General features: G+C 52.6%; 2 protein-coding genes across 2 annotated transcripts; both read left to right on the top strand.

Annotated features, from left to right (window-relative positions):
• Window positions 1-325: 325 nt before the first annotated feature.
• On the top strand, window positions 326-19,506 carry LOC308610426 (BCL-6 corepressor-like; the record flags this gene model as incomplete). The annotated part of the gene is made up of 7 exons (XM_081259567.1): window positions 326-351; window positions 1,272-1,485; window positions 2,672-2,858; window positions 8,249-8,492; window positions 9,733-9,914; window positions 17,528-17,684; window positions 19,109-19,506. The coding sequence occupies 7 exons, from the start codon at window positions 326-328 to the stop codon at window positions 19,398-19,400; spliced, it is 1,302 nt and encodes a 433-aa protein (XP_081115693.1). The 3' UTR covers window positions 19,401-19,506.
• LOC308610425 (BCL-6 corepressor-like) lies at window positions 10,329-16,661 on the top strand. The gene is made up of 2 exons (XM_081259566.1): window positions 10,329-10,499; window positions 15,381-16,661. The coding sequence occupies exons 1-2, from the start codon at window positions 10,416-10,418 to the stop codon at window positions 15,723-15,725; spliced, it is 429 nt and encodes a 142-aa protein (XP_081115692.1). The 5' UTR covers window positions 10,329-10,415; the 3' UTR covers window positions 15,726-16,661.
• Window positions 19,507-19,614: the final 108 nt, after the last annotated feature.

The raw sequence follows: 19,614 nt of genomic DNA, 5'->3' as shown, positions 1-19,614 counted from the left end.
ACAGCTCTTAATACTAGGCTGTGATAAAATTTCTCTACTAGAGACTTTTATCTTTTTTAAATTAATTAATTAATTTGTTTATTTATTGTGGTACGCGGGCCTCTCACTGTTGTGGCCTCTCCCATTGCGGAGCACAGGCTCCGGACGCGCAGGCTCGGTGGCCATGGCTCACGGGCCCAGCCGCTCCGCGGCATGTGGGATCTTCCCGGACCGGGGCACGAACCCGTGTCCCCTGCATCGGCAGGCGGACTCTCAACCACTGCGCCACCAGGGAAGCCCTATCTTTTTTTTAAATTGACTCTTTGAATTCAGCTTCCCAGGAAAGATGAGTTTAGAGATTGGAGGGTCCCTGTGAGACAGAGCAGGTGCTGCACCTCCCATTGCACGTTCTGAGGACGCTCAACCACAAGGTGAACTGCTCTTCCACAGCATCTTCCCTTGAACTTTTCACTGACGTGCTCCTAGTCATATGACTTGCATTCAGTTGAGTAGCTTTTCACTGCTTTTCTAAGTTCCATCTGGCTGCTAGGGTCAAATGAGATACTTTTGCCACCTAGGAAATTTAGTATATCCAGATGATTCCTGTAGGATTTTGGAGTGCCCTTCCCTAGGTGATGCCCCTTCTTTTGAGAATCAGGAAATGACTCTTATCTGTCTACTTGCCCTCCTTCACTTACCCTGTCGTTTATAACCTTGCAACCAAGTGATGAGTAAAGACAGCGATCATAGAGCTCTCTCAGGTTAATACTGCCACAGCTACATTCCCACTTGGTGCAATTTTAAGATTTGGACATTTCGAAATGTGAGATCCTTTCCCAAATCTTTGGCTCACTCATTCTGTTATTCTCACCCCTTAAAAGGATGCAACCCATTTCCAGGATCATGATTTCCCTTTTTTTTTTTTCATGTTTTTTTAAAGCTAATATTGTGTGTCCTTACGTTATGGGCCACCTTGGATCCTTTCTGGAAACATGTGAACGTATATTAAAAATAAAAAAGTAAAATGTGGTCCTACAGCCACACCGGGATTTCATTGCCCTGAGAGAGGAGTTGGGACGCATCAGTGACTTCCACGAAGCCTATACTTTCAAACAGGCTCCGGGCCAGCCAGTTTCCGGCTTCAGCAAGGAGAATGTTCCAGTGGTAACCAACAAGGAGAACCTAGCGACGCCGGTCTCGACTCCATTCCTGGAGCCGACCCTGGCGAGCGACGGCTCTGCGGTCACTTTCGGGAAAACCCAAGAGGATCCCAAACCATTTTGCGTGGGCAGTGCCCCACCGAGTGTGGACGTCACCCCCACCGACACGAAAGACGGAGCTGACGAGGCAGGATCAACCGATGGCAAAGTTCTGAACCCGAAGCCATCTAAGCTGGCAAAGAGAATCGCCAACTCCGCTGGTTACGTGGGTGACCGGTTCAAGTGTGTCGCTACCGGACTGTACGGAGACTCCAGTCAGCTCGGCCGGGAGCAGCGGGCATTGCAGGTGAGCCCCCCCACACACCCGAATTTCAGGAGCTTGACCAGTTGTCAGGTTTTTTTAATGTGTGAAGAGGAGGGGGCCGGGGGTATGATAGGGCAGGACACCGGGCTGATTTGGTTAATGAAGCTTAGGATAATTTAAATGTTTGAAATGTGTCCAGTAAGGGGACGTAAGTGGATACTTTAAGTTATTCTGTAGATTTTCAGCGAACTCCACTCGAATGCTGATAACGGAAGTTTCAATTATTGCGAAGGATGTCTAAAAGACTGCATGACATTTACCTATCAGTCGCTTTGATTTCTCTGCCGTTACTGTACGTTAACAAATATACCTAAAAGCGCTGCTTAGGATGCCTTACGTGATACTTGGTGGAGGTGTGTAGCGGCCGCATGTCTGTGAGATTCGTGCAATTTTTTTTCCACCCAAAAAACAAACAAACAAACAAAACAAAAACACAAACCTTGCTTAAAGGGATAGAGTATGTATTTAACTTGCTAGTGAATGATAGATGTTGTATAGGAATTTCCTTAAGATATTTTACTTTTAATTAGAAGACAAATAAAGCCAAATTGTTTTGCAATGTTAAGAAAAAAATTGGTTTATGCTTATAAAAATGGATGAAGTTATCTAAATGATCCATTGAGTGCCCATTTTAATTACATAGATGGAAGGATTACAAGAGGACAGTATTTTATGTCTACCCGCTGCTTACTGTGAGGTCAGTTCTTCAAATTTTTATTACTAGAATCTTCCATAAACCTTTTGAGTTAAATTTCATTTCCAAATATACAAAGGGAAGTTTGTGGGCCATGGTCGTCTTTATTCACTGTGCATTTGTTTTCTTTTCTGTTGTGTTTTTGTTTCGCTTTCTTTGTGTCGTGTTTTTGTTTTGTTTTATTTACCTTCGAAAGAGAATGTCTGTCTGTATGCCACAGTGTATGTATGGCTATATATACACACCACATATATCTCTACATACGTATGGCTTTACGAATAAAGAGTGTGTGACTAGTTACACATAGACACTCTTACATTTTTATCGTTCAATTTTAAAATATCTCAGTTGTATCATAAATTGTGGTTGGTTTTGGGCAAACTTTTCTTTGAAGATACCTTCCTTTAAGGTAAGGGCAGTGAAATAGCTTTGGTGGTAAGGTGTGTCTTTTTTCCATCTCCGTTCTCTTTGTAGCGTGCAGTGATGCGCTTCTCAGAGTTGGAGATGAAAGAGCGAGAAGGTGGCCACCCCACGACCAAAGACTCCGAGGTGCGCAAATTCAGCCCCGCTGACTGGGAAAGGCTGAAAGGAAGTCAGGACAAAAAGCCAAAGTCGGTCGCCCCGGAGGAGGCCATTGCCAACCAGAACGACAGTGAGAGATGTAAGTGAACCCAGGCGGCTCGCGTGTGGTACCACGTCGGTGGGAACGGGGCGGTTCCGCTCCCAGTGCCGAGGGAGGTGAGAGGAAACAGTACGCTTCCGACGGCCCAGCGTCTGGGTGCTGGCTGTTCGGAGAACGGGCTGCTCTGGCCACCCTTCCCAGCTGTGGATTGCAAGGCTGGTTGTCCTTTTGAGCGTTGCGGCATCCAGGAGTGAAGCACCTATGAAATGCTGTTCCCTGGCACGCGTCTCCTTTTTCCGGAGCAATGCTAGTCCTGTAGTTAGTAATAGTCTGATACAGTAGAGCAGAGGAATGGCAGTGCAGGACCTCCGGCGTAGCAGGTATGTGTTCTGTTGTGTAGCAGGTACGGGTTTTGGTAGCAGTGGAATGGCACTTGCAGCCAGAGCCAGACCCTCCAGAGTGACAGTCTCCTGTGGGAGGGAGTGGAGAGTACTCGGACTCTCCCTCCAGAGGCAGAGGTTTCGTTCAAGTGCGATGAGGGCTGATGAAGGCCCCAGAGAGATGAGCATCATTGTGTTCTGTGGAGGCTCGTTTGCAGTCATGAGGAGCTGACACCACGCTCCCAGGCCGTGGGATCAGCGAGGCCGTTCTTCCCACCAGACGGGTGTGTTCTGTTCTGGAGGCCGAACTGGAGAGAAAGCTCGTGTTGGCCTCGAGTCACACTCTGCGGTCCCATCGGCTGCTCCCCCACTGGGGTTGACTTCGGGCTTGGCCCTCGAGACTTCCTGGGCGAATGAGATGCGTTGGCAGCAAGTGGAGGTCTTTCTCCCGCTTTCTTCAGTGTGCGTGCTTGTGGCCTGTGGCCTGCAGCCTGCTCCGGACCCCAGAAACCTCACCGGTGATGGTGAGTGAGGGCACCTCGGTGAACGTCGAGGACAGGGTGGGCATGAAATCCTCCTGAGACGGGACAGTCGGGGGTGGTGGGCACGTTTGGGAGGCCCAGGCCCTTGGACCCGGTCGTAGGGTCGGCGTTCGCCCGCACGCTTAGGTCGTGGGTGCCTGATGCAGTTCGGGAGAATTGTGGTCAGCAGCAGCGTGTGCTTCTCTCTGCTGCTTGGAGCACTGCCCTCCCCCAGCTCATCTTTGGGGTCAGACAAAGGCCTGTGGCCACGGTTCTGGGTAAGCCACACTGGGACCGGTGTGTCCCACGTGGCTCCCGTAGAAGGGGATTTCTGGGGCTAGTCAGTGGTGGCCTTACCCGAGGGATGGGGCTCTTGATGTGCCTGGAGTAGACGATTCCGAGCTCCTCCCCCTCGGGATTGGAATGAAAAACGGAGGGTCCAGGCCACCCTGGAGTGAAGCAGTAAGAAGGCCTCCCTCCTTGCCTGTGCTCACAGCTGACACGCAGCCCTTACCCTCCTGAGTGGCCTCATAACTCAGCTCCTGGGGAAGTTTCTCCGAGAGATGTGATAAAAGTGGGCAAGGCCAAGTTCACGGGGCTGCACTTTTCTGAGGATGGGATCTGCCTCCTCTGGGTGGACGGTGAGGGAGGCTGGAGGAAGGGAGCGGGCAGTTAACCGGCCTCGAGTCTTTTTGCCCTTTTCTCCAGCAACGTGGCCAAACCCAGGGTGGCCGCTGCCCTTCACGTCTCAGTGGCCTCACCCGCCCTTCTTCCCAGAGACGTTTGTGTGCGTCCTTCCCAGTCTTTCCTGCTGAGCGTGGAGACGAGAACTCGGTGTGGCTGATGGGGAGCAGGGCCTGAGCCCCAGATGATTCCGAAAGCCCCCTCCCCCCACCGCCTGCCTTCAATCTCAGACCGACCGACGGGTCTCTTCCTGGAGCACCCGGGACATGGCCCAGTGAGCCATGAATGGCCACCATGGGAGGGCAGGAGAAGGGTTGGGGAAGGTGAGGGGCTCCGTTTGAAAGGTTGGGGCAACGGAGGTGGGTTCCCCACCCACCCTCTATCTTGTAGAGACGTGGGGTTTGTAAATAGCGGGTCAGGAAAGGTCACCTGAAGGGGCCACTTTTCTTACTGCGGCCTCCACGTCCAAGGCCCAGCAGGTGTTCACTCCATTCAGCTGGATATGAATGGGCCTTCTTGTTCTTGGGCCATCATGTCTTGAGCTGATATGGGCTCAGGTCCTTCTCATGGGTGTAGGTGTGGCCGAGAGCCGAGCTGTGAGCACATGGGAGCTGGGGCGGGGATTTGGGGCGGGCAGGGGTCACAGAGAGGGTCCAGGATGCCTTCAAGATGCCTTCCCCCTTCTGAGGCAGCCCCTACCCATGGAGGGCCCAGGAGCTTCCAAGGTGGTGGGTGCTGTTTGCGTGGCCCTGGTTGTCCTGGTGCGGGTGCATCTTGTTGCTAGGGGCTTGTTTAAAAAAAGGAATTAACTTGAAAACACAGTGGCCGAGATACTCATTTATTCTTTATGATCACATGGGTGGCTGAGTGAAATTTTTATTTTGGAAGTTCACCAAATGAGTTGGGAGGTTCCTCAGACTTGGAAGTTCATCACTAGGAACCCTCAGTGGCATTTGAAGATGGGGCGGGGCAAGGAGGCACTGGTCCCTTCCTTCTCAAACTTGGAGTAACCATCTCCCTTGCCAACCACTTGGCTGGGACAGGCCTAGGACTTGCTCAGTGGCAGTGCCTGGCCAGGAGCTGGAGGAAGCCTCAGTTGAGGGGCTTCATGAAACTTCTTTGCTCAGGGAACTTCTCTTCCAGCTGAGCACTTGCACGTTTGTAAACTACTTTGGAACAGAGATCCCCTGCACTCCTTGTGTAGCGGGTGTAACTTTGAACAAGGTTAGCCCTGACTGGAGGTGCTATTATAGTTAAGCTACAGAGAAGGGGATTTTAATCCTGGGGAGCCTTCCAGCAGGTCAGAACCCTCTCACCTTGTTTAGGCCTCACTGGGCATGGCTCAACAGTGGTGAGGGTGCTTTGCTGCCACAGTGACTTGTAAATGTTGCTGTGGTGATGCTTCTGTGAGGTGATGCTATGGTACAATCATAATGAATTTGGGATATATGTGCTGTGAGTCATAGGACCATGCTGCAGGGACCACGTTCACATCTTGCTTAGACTGGGTGACCAAGGGCACGTGGCTTCCCACTTTTAGAAGGGCCAAAAGTAGCAATGATGGCAAAGCCTGATGGTTAGGATCCCCGTGTATCTATTTATCTCCCCATCTCCTTTGCCCTCAAGGGTAATCCTCCTGTGGGTCATGGTTAGAACAGTCTTTGAGAAGCTCTAAGTGACACGGAGCCTCTACCCTATGGCTGGTGGCCATGGGCATCTTGGGCAGTCGGGGTGGGTGTCCTTCAGGGTTATTACTGGCCTGGGTAAGGTCACACTAGCGTAAGGTCTTGGGGGGCCTTAGCTGAGGGGAATTGAGATCTTTGCCCTAAAAGGCTCCGGGGTTGGGGGAAGGGTAGATGGACCTAGTTTGGAAAAAGAAACTTTCAAATTGGACATGGGGGTTCTTAAGGTAGCCCTTCCATTCCTCCATGGATCCCCTCCCACGGAGCTTTTAGGGAAGGCTGATTGGACCAGATTGGACCAGAGAAGTCCAATGGTGTAACCAGCAGGGCTCACCTCTTAAAATTTCCTACATTTCAGGCCTGAGATTCAGGCTGGTCTGAAAGTCTTGGCATCTTTTGGTTAAAGGGATTTTTCCAGCCTTTCTCTGTGCTGAGCCCGGCCCGTGATTATGAAGCCCACCCTGGAGGGAGGCTAGCAGTAACATTCCCACTTTACAAGTGAAGGGGGCCGAGTTGTAAAGCGGCGCCATTCCTGCCCGAGTGTTTAAGAGGGTCACAGAGCAGCCCGAGTGAGAGTTGCAGCACGCCGTCTTCACCGGGCCTGCGGTAGCCTGGGCTGCATCACCCGTAAGCACAGGCCATGAGTTTGGGGTTTCTCCTGCTGCCATGACAGGAGACCCTCGCGGTTGGGGTGATTCCACCATTCCGGCAAGAGTAGATGGGGATCTCTCCCACCTTGGGATACCCTTGGAGAAAAGCTAAGTGTGTTCCACCATTGAGAACACAGGTCAGGCTAGCCCAGGCCAGGGTGAGGTTCATCCCCACAACTGGCTGCCATTAAATGCTGGGAATGCCCCCAAGAGAGGCTGATCAGGGGACCAGCCGGCTGGGCAGAAGTGGGAGTGATACTTGAAGTGGTCTAGGGAGAGGAGGAGGAATGCGAGCAGCATGTGAGGGGTGTGTCCATGATTTCATCTAGAAAAACGGGCTGTGGGAGCTTAGCTCAGGTGTTAACAAAATACGAAACTCATACGCCCACCCCCACCCCCGGCCAGTGATGGACACAGGGTCATCTTCGGGGAACTCTTTAACAGCACAGTGATCATTATGGAATTATTTGTGTGTTAGAAACAATGTGACTAGCAAAGCAGTTGAACTGTTTCTTTGGCTAGAGCAAAAGTGAGGAGTGATGTTAGGCTGGGGTGATTGGAGGAAAAGCCCCAAGTGGATGCTAGATTGAGCAGAGGGGGCAGGAGCAACACAGGCGGAGCTGAGGTGTGAGCAGTTCAGCCCTGCCCGCCGCACCCCCCCACCCCACCCCCACGAAGGGGGTTGGAGTCTTGTCTTTGAAATGTCCTTAGATGCTTGTTGCCTGGGAAGGAAGGCGTGGAGACGTGCCAGGTGGGTGACTGGTGTCACTGAAGGCCTTCTTCCTAGACAGGAACTAGGAGCAGCCGCTCGATGGCAGTGAAATGCTTTTCCCCCCACGGGTGTGGAAGGAGGACAGACGGACTTGTAGCAATCTGGTTGAGTTCTTTGAAATTGCCCTTGACCCTTGTGTGTGCACCAGGAAGCCTTTCCTTTCCCTTTGCCAGGCTCCTCTTGCCTTGGTCTCCCCAGCTTCCCAGCCTCCCACCATTCTTTCCGTACCCTTTTTCTTCACCCTCGCCCCTGCTGACCCAAGTGAACATTGGTGCTATGTCTGTGTAGATGGCAGTTGGGGGCTATTTGGTCTCTTGATGACATCAGCCTTTTTTGTTGACTAGCAGCTGTTTCCATAGTCATTTGTAGCTCTGCCCTGATTGGTTGGATCTTACTGTGAGGTCACTCACCCCCCCTTTAAAAGTAAGCCACCTTGGAGAGTTAAGCAGTTAGGGAGTGATCTCACATGCCTATAGAGGGATGGTGTAGATGCCTCACCTTGACCCTTGAAGGATGGATTGTGAGTGGGCTACGCGCCTCATTTTCTGCTTTGTTTGCTGGTTGTGTTCAGCTGTCCTTCCTTTGGGACGTCTTTCTGAGGGTTTTGTGCTTGCGGCGTGTGAGGCCCCTGGTCTCCAAAGGGGGGTGGTCTGTTGGTAGCAGATTGCCTTGGGCATGGGGGTCCTGCCTGCTCCTGGTGACCTTTGTTCCCTCTTTCCGGGTTGTCTCCCCTCCCCTAGGGGAGTGTTATGATGGAAGCAAACCTGACCCCTTCGAAGCCCCAGAAGACAGTGATCTTCCTGAGGACATGGACACGGAGCCCCCCAGAGAGTCCCCCGCCGACCAGGCGGCCCTGGACGCGTCACGCAGCCCCACCCTCCGGCTGAACAGAAAGCGCAAGGTGTCTGGCAATAGGAACCACACTGAGACCACTGTGCTCCCCGAGGACTCTGCTGAAAGCCAAGCGGAAACGGGTCTGCAAAGGTGAGCTCGATGTCGCTTCAGGCCCGCAGGGCACCCTTCGGAAGTCCTGGAGCGGAGCAGTGGAAAGTTCCAGTCCCACCCTGGAGCCCTGGGGGGAGCCACTCACACCTTCCCACCCCCCACCCCCCCAAAGCGAGGTGCCGGGGCTGGAGCCCAAAGGTGGCCAAAGGCAAATAGGCCCCCTCCTGAGACTTGGTGACAAGTTCCAGCCAACACAGTGACCACACCCCTCCCCTCCCCCACCCCTGTTAGTGATGTGTAAGACAGTTTGTTCGCCCCCCCGCCTCGCCCTGGGGGGCTTCTTCTTTAATTTGTAGTTATTTCTCCATTAGCTGACTGGCCTGAGAGGGAAATGACAAACAGTTCCTCTAACCACTTAGAAGAGCCACATTATAGTGAGCTGACCAACCTGAGGTGTGCATTGAATTAACAGGGCTCCATCCCAGAAAGCAGCGCCGCTTGCTGCACCTTAGAGAACGGCGGGAGCAGAGAGCAAACCTGGCTGGCAGGGCAGGAAGGAAGTGACCCAGGCGGTTCAGCCTGCGGTCACCCCCCAGGGCAATAGCATCTCCGAAGAGAAACCTGGCAGGAAAAGGGCAGAGGCCCAAAGCAACAGCAGCTGGTTGGAGGAGTCCCTTAAATGCAGTGACAATGAACAAGGTACGCACGGGGCGGGGGGCGCTCCTGGAGGGTGGATCACCCGCCCTCTGTGGGAAACGGCCCTGGAGGGGACCTGAGGGCCATCCAAGTTGACAAGAGTAGCGTGTGGCGAGCGGGGAGTTTTCTTCATGAGGTCCTTTCAGCCTGCACACTTCCTTATGGAATGGACAGTGAGGCGGGAGCTCGATTTCCTGGGCTGCTCCTCGTCACCCAGCCCGCGGCTGGGCAGGAAGGGAAGTCTTGGGTGACCCCGGGCGCTTGTCAGTGCCCTCATTCCAGCCTCAGGCTGTCCGCAGTCGCCCTGTCCCGAGCACCCAGGCCCCCCACGGGTGGGGCCGGGAGGGCACGAAGGGCTGGCTTCTGCCCTCTCTTGCGGCCCTTTGAAGCGACTTGCCATTTGGCGTTTCGTGGGTTAGCCTATTTGCCGGTTGAATGTGGGATTATTAAAATATTAGTGCTTTGAAAACATAATTGGTATATCTTTAAAAACTGAAGCTGCTCCAACGATCAGTGCTAACAATGGGCTTTTCTTTCCTCACCGGCTACAACTGTGTAACGCCCGCTTCTTCTCCCCTGACAGATGTGCTGTGCATGGACGAAGAAATGGATCGGCAGCCTTCGCCCCTGCCGCAGCAATACACCGACAACAGCGAGAAACCATCCGGGAAGCGACCGTGCAAAACCAAGCATTTGATCCCTCAGGAGCCCAGGCGGGGCTTGCCGCTGCCAGGGGACTCCTAGGTGGACAATGCGGATGGCAAGGTACCTCTTGCCCCTGGCTCTCCCCCGCCCCCCGGGCCCATGCAGGCACATCCCGCCTGCCTACTTCTCTGCTTCTGGGGTCAAAGCTTTCCTTTTCCTGAACCCCTCCCCCCAAAACGTCCCTGCCCCTTCCTAGGGGACGTGTCTCCTGGGTGGTGGTGAAGTTTCCAGCTAGTAAAAATGCAACCCCTTCCTCGCACCCTGCCTCCCCCAGACAGAGAGGAGGAAAAGTGCTTTCCTCCACTCAGCTTTGTAACTCAGGGAGGAGGCGAACCAGCCGGGTGGAGGAAGGACAGCCTGAAATGTGTGCGCTGCCTGGTTTCGTGATAGGTGACCGTCCGGAGATTTTGAAAGCGGCCTGAGCCCAGTTCCGACTATGATCCTTCGCCGGCCAAGCAGGACCAAAAGCCCTTGGACTGTTTGCAGCAATTGTTACCAGCTTCCCAGGCCTCGCAGCTGACATGGTCAAGCTCCCCTCCAGAGACCACCCAGTCCCGCCCGATGCCACCGGAAGCGCGGAGACTTATTGTCAATAAGAACGCGGGCGAGACCCTCCTACAGCAGGCCTCCCGGCTTGACTATGAGGTGAGCATCCTTGTGGGTGCCCCGGATCAGGATCCGCCGGCTGCTGCTCCTTGGGTGGGGGACACACTGGCTGGGGATGGGGGGCGGGTCTCAGAGCCCAGCCCCCTCCACGTGGCGGGCTGGGCTGGGTGTTCCAGCAGGGTGTTTGCGTTGGCTCCCGCTCACACTGCGGGCTCTTTGGTGGCTTGTTCAGTCGTGGTGTGAAAAGAAAGGCAGGCCTCTCTGATGTTCCGTTCCCGTTCAGGCAGGTAGGCTGCTTCGGCCAGTCTGGCTCACTTATCTCTGATATAAAATCTGACCTAACCCAGGGCTTGGCGACCAGGGGAATTTTAATGAGCCCTTTTGGATTCTGAATAGCAAGAAGGAGAGTAGTTATTAGCTCTACTAACTTGTGCTGTTTGGGGCAGAGTGATGCCCCTGTGGGGTAGCGGGTGGGAAGTGTCTGTGCAGAGTAGGGGTGGGAGTGGGGCAGACCTGAGCAGTCTCTTTCTGAGAGGGCACGGGAGCCGAGGGCTGATGGGCGGGGAGCAGGGGTTGAGCCTTGCACAAAACTCCCTGTCCACACTGCTGTATCCCAACCCAGCACGGCTGATGACAGTGATGGCCTCTATTGCTAGAGCAACATAGAAAGATAGCTGATATCTGCCTAAGCCCCTGTGATCTGTAGTAACTCCTTTCACCCTGTTAACATCTTCACTTGGGAGTAACGAGTAGTAGCCCACTCTCGGATGAGGAAACTGAGCCTCAGAGGGGTTAGCTGATACCCGTACAGGTAGCAATCCAGCAGTGCTCCACAGCCCACCACGCTCCTCAGCAAGACTGGCTCACACTGGAATTGCCCTTTTGACAGTTCAAAACCTCTGTGAGACAGATGACTCTCTCTGCCCTGTGCAGTTCCCCCACCATACTTGTCAGTAGCAATTGTGATGTAATAGCCCACAGGGCAAAGGCATTTTTCTGTGCTGGCATCAGCCCTCTGGGAGTTGAATGGTGACACTAAAACGCGGTGCAGCAGGCTGAGCGTGGAGGTGTGGCTGAGCACTGGGGTGGGAGGACCCAGGCTGGCCCGGAGCCCTGGCGCCCACACCCTCAGCCAGCTCTGTGCCCCTGTCCCCCGTCTCCCGTCGTGTCCCCCCACCCCGGTCCATAGTGCCGTGAGCCCTTGGAAGTGTGCCTGCCTTGGCCCTAAGGCATGCCTGTGGGTGGGTAGTTGGAAGCACTAGGGCTATGCTTAGTTTGGGGTGTTTTTTTGTTGTTGTTGTGGGTTGAATGTGCTGTTGTTTATATCTGCACGTCTCTTGGAGACCTGTCCATTAGCTAGAGAGCACTTTGTGGTAGTTAGCGCAGTTACTTGCAGGTGAAGTCCAAGGAGCACCCAGTTGGTTTCCCAAGAGCTGAGAGCGGGCGCCTAGGAGGACAGAGCAGTTGTTGCATAGTGTGGAGCTAGACCCCCCGTGGTTGAGAAGATAGTCTCCTTGCTTCCAGCAAACGCTGGAGGTGCGGGGGAGACCCCTAACCCCAACTTTTGGGTTAGGGTTGAGAAAGTAGACTCCCGCTACCAGCAAATGCTGGAGATGGGGGGGCGGGGTGCTGCTGCACCCGCCGTGGAGGGCGGGGCTCCGAGCCCCACCTGTGAGCTTGGCATCATTTCCAGCAGTCTCCCTTTGGGACCAGAGACGTCAAAAGACCCTCGTTGGTCCTCTAAGACAGTTTCCATTTTGGTTTGGTGGCTCTGAGGCCTGGACCAAGTGGCACTTGATCCATCCTTTTTTAGGCTACCTGGCCTTTGATTGCACAGGAAGCCTTGGGAATGTTTAAGGTCGGATTTGTTTTTTTCTTCAAATGTAAATTTCAATATGTAGATTCCACACATCACCAGTGTTGATGCTGAACATTGTGACAAGTAGATGAACGCTTTCAACTTTGATTTCTCTGGGCAGAAATTTCTGGGATTTCTCTGGGCAGAATTTTAAATGTTGGGATGAAGGCCCAGTTGGGAGATGTGGCAGCTTCAACCTTTTCAAATTGAAGGACAGTTTGCTTAAGCAGATAAGGGTGTGGTTTGGGAGGGTTTTCCTGAAGTTTTGTCTTCAGCATTCTTGGTTATTTTCTTCTGCTTAGCCAAAGATACCATGTGCAGTATAAAGGCTGTCTGAGCTTTATGTCATGATAATCTGGTTCTGGAAGTTTAGAAACACACTCTGGCTTCAGATCCGCGTTAAATAGATCACTTGTGTGGCCAAAGACCTCAAACCTTTCCCTCCTGGGAAAAAGGCTTCTATTTCTTAGGCTAAAACGCCAGTGTGCAACCACATGCTTGTGCCTTTAGCGGTGATGGTTAAATTTTCTATGAATTGAATGTCATGTTTTTTAAAAAGTTAATGCGGCATTTACTTAACTCACAACGTCGGGCTTATGGCCTTTATGGTTACATTTTCCGGGTAATGGCATTCGGCTTATAGCTGCTGAACAGAGAGCTGTCCGACAAAAGCAGTTTGACTTTGCTCGGGAATGGCTGGGCTGCCCTTCAGACACTCCCGTTTATTTCTAGCGGAGAAAATAGACCAAGGAATGTGTTGCGTCGACAGACTCGCCCCGCTTCTTCACCTTTCAGTTAGAGAAAGTGTTGGTGGCGATGGTTGCCATCCATTTAGAGGCCATCACCCTCCTAGCTAGGAGAGTGTAGTTAGCCCACTTGACCCCCAACAGAGAAGGCCTGTGGGATGCTCGTCACAGCTGGATTGCATCCCTCTAACTGGGGCCCTCTGGGGCCTTTTGAATCTTCCCAGCTGACCAGGTACCAAAGACCTGAGTTATAGGTCTAGTACTTCATGTTGAACTTGGGGTTTAATATCTCTGGGCCTCAGTTTCCAAGTGTTGAATGAGGATAGTACTACCTTCCTTTCCTGCTATCTCCTGGGTTCCTGTGGGTGACAGAAGACGTCCTCATCTGGGGAAATGAGAAGCACTGTGTAAATAGTGGGATCAACGTGGTTGAGTTAGGACAGCCCGTGGCAAAAAGTCTGACCTGGCCGTGGGGCTACTGCTGCCTTTGCTGCCATCTTCCAGGAGAAGAGAGTTGACTTACCCATCAGCTTGGACGGCCTTTCATTTCTAGGTACCCTTGAATCTGCCCTAGTAGTGATGAAGGTTTCCAGGTGAAGGCCATGATTGTCACAGCAAATAAACCCTGGGTTGAGTAAATTGATGTGTGCACAGCAGTTGGTGGCGTTCAGACCTGATCCCAGAGCCACGTGACAGGGCCTCTCCCTGGCTGGGGCACACAACTCATTAGCTTGCAGCCGTCCACTCAAGTCTGGCTAGTGAGGGCCTGCTAAAAGAGCAGCAGCTTCATGCGGTATCCTGGATACCAGGGCTCGGGGCAGGTGGCCTGGGAGCCCAGAGGATTGTGGGCTTTCTGGCAGGTTGGGATGTAAACGGAGAAACGCATTCGTGGGCGTGCCTTTTCTCTTCCTCCTCTTGTTTTGGAAGGGAGCTGCTGCAGTGACCTGAAGTAACAGGGCACCGATGGCCAGGTTTACCAGCATGCCCCATTAGGTTCACGTGGTAAGCAAATGGAACATTCTAGTTTGCTCCCAAGTGAGTGGTCACCTTTGATTGGCGTGTCCTCCAAAGGGCATAAAAGGTTTTACAGAACCCATCTCGCACTTATGGGCGGCTAGAATGACCCCCGTTTTAGGTTTAACAGATGAGTTACCTGAGAGATGTCACAAGGAGGCCTGTTCTGACCCCATCCCATCCCCCCTTACCCAGCAGACCATGTGTTGGGCCACATGCACGTTCTGCCTACTCCCAGCTCTCAGAACCTGACAGCTCTCTGCTGGGCACGACTTACCCAGTATAAACAGTATAACGTGTTTTCTGGTGGCAAATGCTTTCGATGTGTCTGAAAACTTTCTTAAGGTAATAAAACATTGAATAAGTTCCTGCTCTGCTTACTGGGAGTGGTTCATATTAATATTTTAACAAGCCAAAGAAATAAGGTTAATAACAGTGATTCTAATGCACAGTGTTGACACAGAACATCTCCGTGGGCGGGGGTGAACGTTTTATTTGATTCTTGAAATGTGGAGGTTGCAGCCTGTGGTGTATCAGGTTTCTGTCATTAACTTGGGGCAGAATCAGTCTAAAATTTTCATATTTACTCGAGAGGGTGGAGTGAGGCAAAATAGAGGGTGGGGTTATTGGAGGCATTTTGTGTCATTCCTCGAGAATGGAGGGAGAGAGCTTCTCTTTAACTCTACTTAACATACAGACAAGAGCATCTGAGGCCCAGGTTCTGATTTGGGGTCTTAACAGGGGGCGCGAGGATGTAGCTGACCTAGGTGTCCCTGCTTCTCTAAGCTGGGGAATGTTCTCTGGCTGATTGAAGCTCTCTTTAAGTGTTGGTCATCCATACTTTTATCTAAACTTGTGTTATCGTCCACTGCCACTGACTGAACAGACCCATCAAGTGAGAATGGTCTGTGCTTGGCAATGTGTCATCTAAGATGTTAGCAGCCGTGACACCTCTGTACTGGTCACGTCGGCCCCTGGGCTGAGGGCTTTCATCGCTATCCGAATGCGTCCTCTCAGCAGCCCTGTGGAAGCTTGGAGAAGTTCAAGGGTAACTTGCCCATGGCCAGGCCACTGGTGCAGCAGAGCCTTAGACAACACTGTCTGCATCTCCAAGCCCTTCTCACACACTCTCATGCCCCACCAGGATGCCTGCCACCTCCCCGCGCCATGGTGGGCTTTTGGCCCCAAGGATGTATGCCTTTGAAAGTGGGCACGGCCAAGCTATGGGGATGTCACCCTTACAAGTTTCACTGTATGGTTGTCTGATGGTATCTCCTCTCCTCTCCTCTCCTCTCCCCGTAGGAAGTGGTCTTGTACTGCCTGGAGAACAAGATTTGTGATGTGAACCACCGCGACAACACGGGTTACTGTGCCCTGCACGAGGCTTGTGCAAGAGGTTGGCTCAACATCATACGACACCTCCTTGAATATGGTGCCGATGTCAACTGCAGTGCCCAGGATGGAACCGGGTCAGTGGCGGTCTTGCTCTTGGCGTGGCCCTGCTGGGGCATAGGCAGTGGTTCTCAGGGTGTGCGGGGAACCCCAGAAGGAAAGATGGAGAGTGAGTGCCATGTAAGCACACTGGTGGCGGAGTCCTCTAGAATGGAATCGGACAGATCTTTCTGGCAAATTTACATAGAACTTTAAAACTCTGTGACACTCTTATGGACAGAAGTCCCTGAAAATGTTGAGCCTGCATGAATAATCAGGGGTGTTCTCTTTTAAGACCCTGGACTCTCCACCAGCGTCTGTTGAATCTCAATCTTGAACATATATGTGAGTTGAAAGTTGCAGGAGTACAGACAGGTCCAGTGGCAACTGGCTTGATAGGACCTGCCGTGTCCACCCACATCCCCGGGCCTGACCCCCACTCTGTCCTTGACCTCGGTTTATTGGCCAGAGGCCCAGGTGTGAGTCAGCCCAAGCATCTTCCTGGTTGGACCTGGGATGCCACCACGAGGCAGGGCACTGGGGCTTTCCTGACAGTCATAAAATGAGCAAAACCGTAAGGTATTTGGTGGTTCATGGTTTCCAAATAGCATCCTTTCTGGATGGGACTGCGGACAGTGTTCCTGACCCCAGTGGACACGGACAGGAGGACTCTGTATCCTCCTGAGAACTCGCCCTGCCTGTCGACTGCTTCTGGGCGAGAGGGTTGATCACTCATCTCCAAATTGGTTTCAGGAGAGGTTCCACTTTGCCCCTAGTTTCTTTTACAAACTGCACTTTTTGGGTTTTGTTTGTAATGGTATAACAATGGCTTGTCGTATCTGCTTCCGTGATGCTGGGGTTCTTCCCCCCACCCCGCCGTATGTTACCTTCATACAGTCTGTCACTATTTAAGTTCATTGGAAACGTTTTCATCGTGGCCTGAGTTCCTCCTTGGGCCATGCATTAAGAGAGATTTGCATTGAAGAATGAGGCCTGAGATGGTCCCTTCACCTGTCCCGTAAAGGGTTATGTGTTGAAATAACAGAGTAATTTGTCGCAGCGACCGTACACTCACCTCCTCGGTGAAATAGCGCGCCTATGAGGCTTGGCCGCACACGCTCGATTTTGCCCCGTGTCCTTAGAAGCAAGCGTCGCGTGCACAGGTGTAATCCTCCGCACCTCTCCTAGGCCTCTCCACGATGCTGTCAAGAATGATCATCTCGAAATTGTCCGCTTGCTCCTCTCCTACGGTGCTGATGCTACCCTGGCTACGTACTCAGGTAGAACCATCAAGAAAGTGAACCACAGCGAACTTCTGGAGAAGTTCTTAACAGGTACGGCAGAGGTCAAGACACGGTCTTGTTCAAGCATCTAGACGGTGACTTCACAGCCTTTCACCTGGGTTCCCCCTACCCCCACCCCCCGTTTACTCTAAGTGACCCTTTACTGGGAAAAGCAGCCCAACGTTAGTCTGTCAAAGAAGAGATACATACTTTGAGTTTTGCAAGGTGGGGGGCTGGAAAACTCTTAGCTAGCCAGGCTAGCTTTTGTTTGGCAGGCTGGGGTGGTGAGGCGGGCAGTCCCTCAGGAAGGCGGGTGGACGCGTGGGGAGGTTTCAGTCAGATACCTGGAGGCGTGTGCAGTGGGACTTGTCAGGAGGTGACACCAGCCCCAGCGTGAGATGTTCCCGAACTCCAGCAGCATTTGCCTCTTACCAGCAGGTGTTATCTTGTTTCTTTTTCTCTCTCTCTCTCTCCCCCTCTCTCTGCAGACTGTTTAAATAACCTGCAGGCTCCTGACGACGGTAGCCCCGGTTGCTCTTCGGAGTTCTCTGGCAGCTGTGTGTGTGGTGAGCAGCCTTGTTCGTTTCAGCTGGGCTTGTTGGGGTGGGGGTGGGGGTGATGCTGTGAGCAGGACTTGCTTGGGAAAGAATTTTTCCAGGGTCCTTTTTGGCGAACAGCTGGAATCTTGCTCCAGCTTACTGACCTCTCTCTTGTTTGCCGCCCCCCCCCGGTTAGAACCAGATGATGAAAGTGGTTACGATGTTTTAGCAAATCCCCCACGACCGGAGGACCAGGATGACAGCAACGAGGCCTATGGTGACCTATTGGAGTTTGAATTTTCCGAAGACCCCGTTTTGTCGTGTTATAACGTCCAGGTGTCCGTCGCTCAGGGGTGAGCGTGGCCAGCATGTGGTCGAGAGCCAGCCCAGCTGTTCTGTGGGGTGGCAGGAGTTAGAAATCCCCTTCAGCAGATGAGGGTGGCTGGGTTGGGGGGTGAGTGAATCCTCACCAAGTGTCCACCGACCTCACATAATGCAGTGGAACTTTTCCAGAAAAGTTTGTGGGGTGGGAGGGCTCCCCAGCCAACTGCCCTCATTGGAACACACCCCTAGAGCCCAAAGGACACGGGAGTCAGCGACTGCAATTGCACAGTTTCAGTCAGTAAACTCTTGGGGAAGGGATCCACCCCAAACGGCTACCATAGGGGCCGTCCAAGGCGCGTGAAGTCCACGGGATGATACTGATGTGTACCGTCTTCTCGTATAAGATTAGAGAAAGCCGTATGTGGCACCTGGGATCTTATGTGTCTTCAGATTTGCTTAGATCGAGTCTTGTCCCCACAGTCGGGCCACTGTGCCCCATGACCAACCCTTTGGAGTGAACACATCAGGAGACCTTGCTCTGCTGTGTGTTGACCCTGGTGCTTAAGGAGTAGCATCCTCCTTGGACTCTGAGGCTGGGAACGTGTCTGCCTTTGTGGTGACATTCTATTCGGGATAGAGATGATAAAGCGTGGCAGGGTATCAGGAAGGATTGTACCACCTCCCTTCTCGAAGGAGCCTCACTCCCGGCAGCATTGAGGGGCGGGTTGGAGGTGTGGGAAAGGCAAGGAAAGCCAGGTGACCTCGAGTGTTTCTCATGCTCTCTCCATGAGGGCCGGAGGAGAGGAGAGGTCAAAGAGGTGTTTGCCATCTCCCTTGGGTTGGCATACAGACTGGTTTTCCCCAGTGACTAGAACGGGGTGCACTTACTTGGAGAGGGGTGACCTGAGTTGTGGCCAGAGCCAAGGCAGCACTGGGGTGGCCTGCAACGAGGCTCGTTCAGGGGCGCTGCTCCTGCTTTTGTCTAAGTTGGCTGATCCGCCCTAGGTGGTCTCTTAACACATGCACATGAGTCCAGAGTTCCCCCGCTAGAAGTAGATCTTCCGGGCTTCCCTGGTGGCACAGTGGTTAAGAATCCGCCTGCCAGTTCAGGGGACACAGGTTCGAGCCCTGGTCCGGGAAGATCCCACATGCCACGGAGCAACTAAGCCCGTGCGCCACAGCTACTGAGCCTGCACTCTAGAGCCCGTGAGCCACAACTAGAGAAAGCCCGTGCGCAGCAACAGGCCCAATGCAGCCAAAAATAAATAAATAAATAAAATTAAAAAAGAAAAAGAAGAAGTAGACCTTCTAAGGACAGTGAGAAGTGGGGTGGGGGTGGGGTAATCAAAGTGGAAGTAGCAGGCCCTTTCACCGCCAGGAGACGGGTAGTTCATAGTTGGGAGCGCCTCTAATTTTGCCGGAAACTCAAACCACTGTCCTTTCTCTGGTGTAGGCGTCGTAACTGGCTGTTGCTCTCAGACCTGCTCAAGAAACTGCAAATGTCCTCCTGCATATTCCGCTGCAATTTCCCAAATGTGGAAATTGTCACCATCGCAGAGGCCGAGTTCTGCCGGCAAGTGTCAGCAAGTCTCTTATTCTGTTGCCCCAAAGACCTGGAGTCCTTTAATCCGGAAAGTAAGGAGCTCTTAGATCTGGTGGAGTTCACGAACGAGCTTCAGACTCTCCTGGGCTCATCCGTGGAGTGGATCCTCCCCAGAGACCTGGACTCAGACGACGACTGGTGAGCTCGCCGGGGCCCGCCGTGTACAGTGTTTCATGGTGTTAATCCTTGTGCATATGTGTCCTAATACGACTATTTCTGTAAAGAAAGGACACTATGAGACACGACTCCAGTCAGAAAGACTTCAAAACATGTTTTTTTCTTTTTAAAATTTTAAGTCAGTTTTTATGAAGTTGTTAATAAAGTTTCTTTACTTTTCAGTGTACACATGCTTTGGA

The sequence above is a fragment of the Mesoplodon bidens genome (genome assembly GCF_964165515.1).
Source record: "Mesoplodon bidens genome assembly, contig: HAP1_SCAFFOLD_493, whole genome shotgun sequence".
Taxonomy (NCBI): domain Eukaryota; kingdom Metazoa; phylum Chordata; class Mammalia; order Artiodactyla; family Ziphiidae; genus Mesoplodon; species Mesoplodon bidens.
Note: the sequence above shows the minus strand (reverse complement) of the source record. Positions and strands in the feature narration are given on the sequence as shown.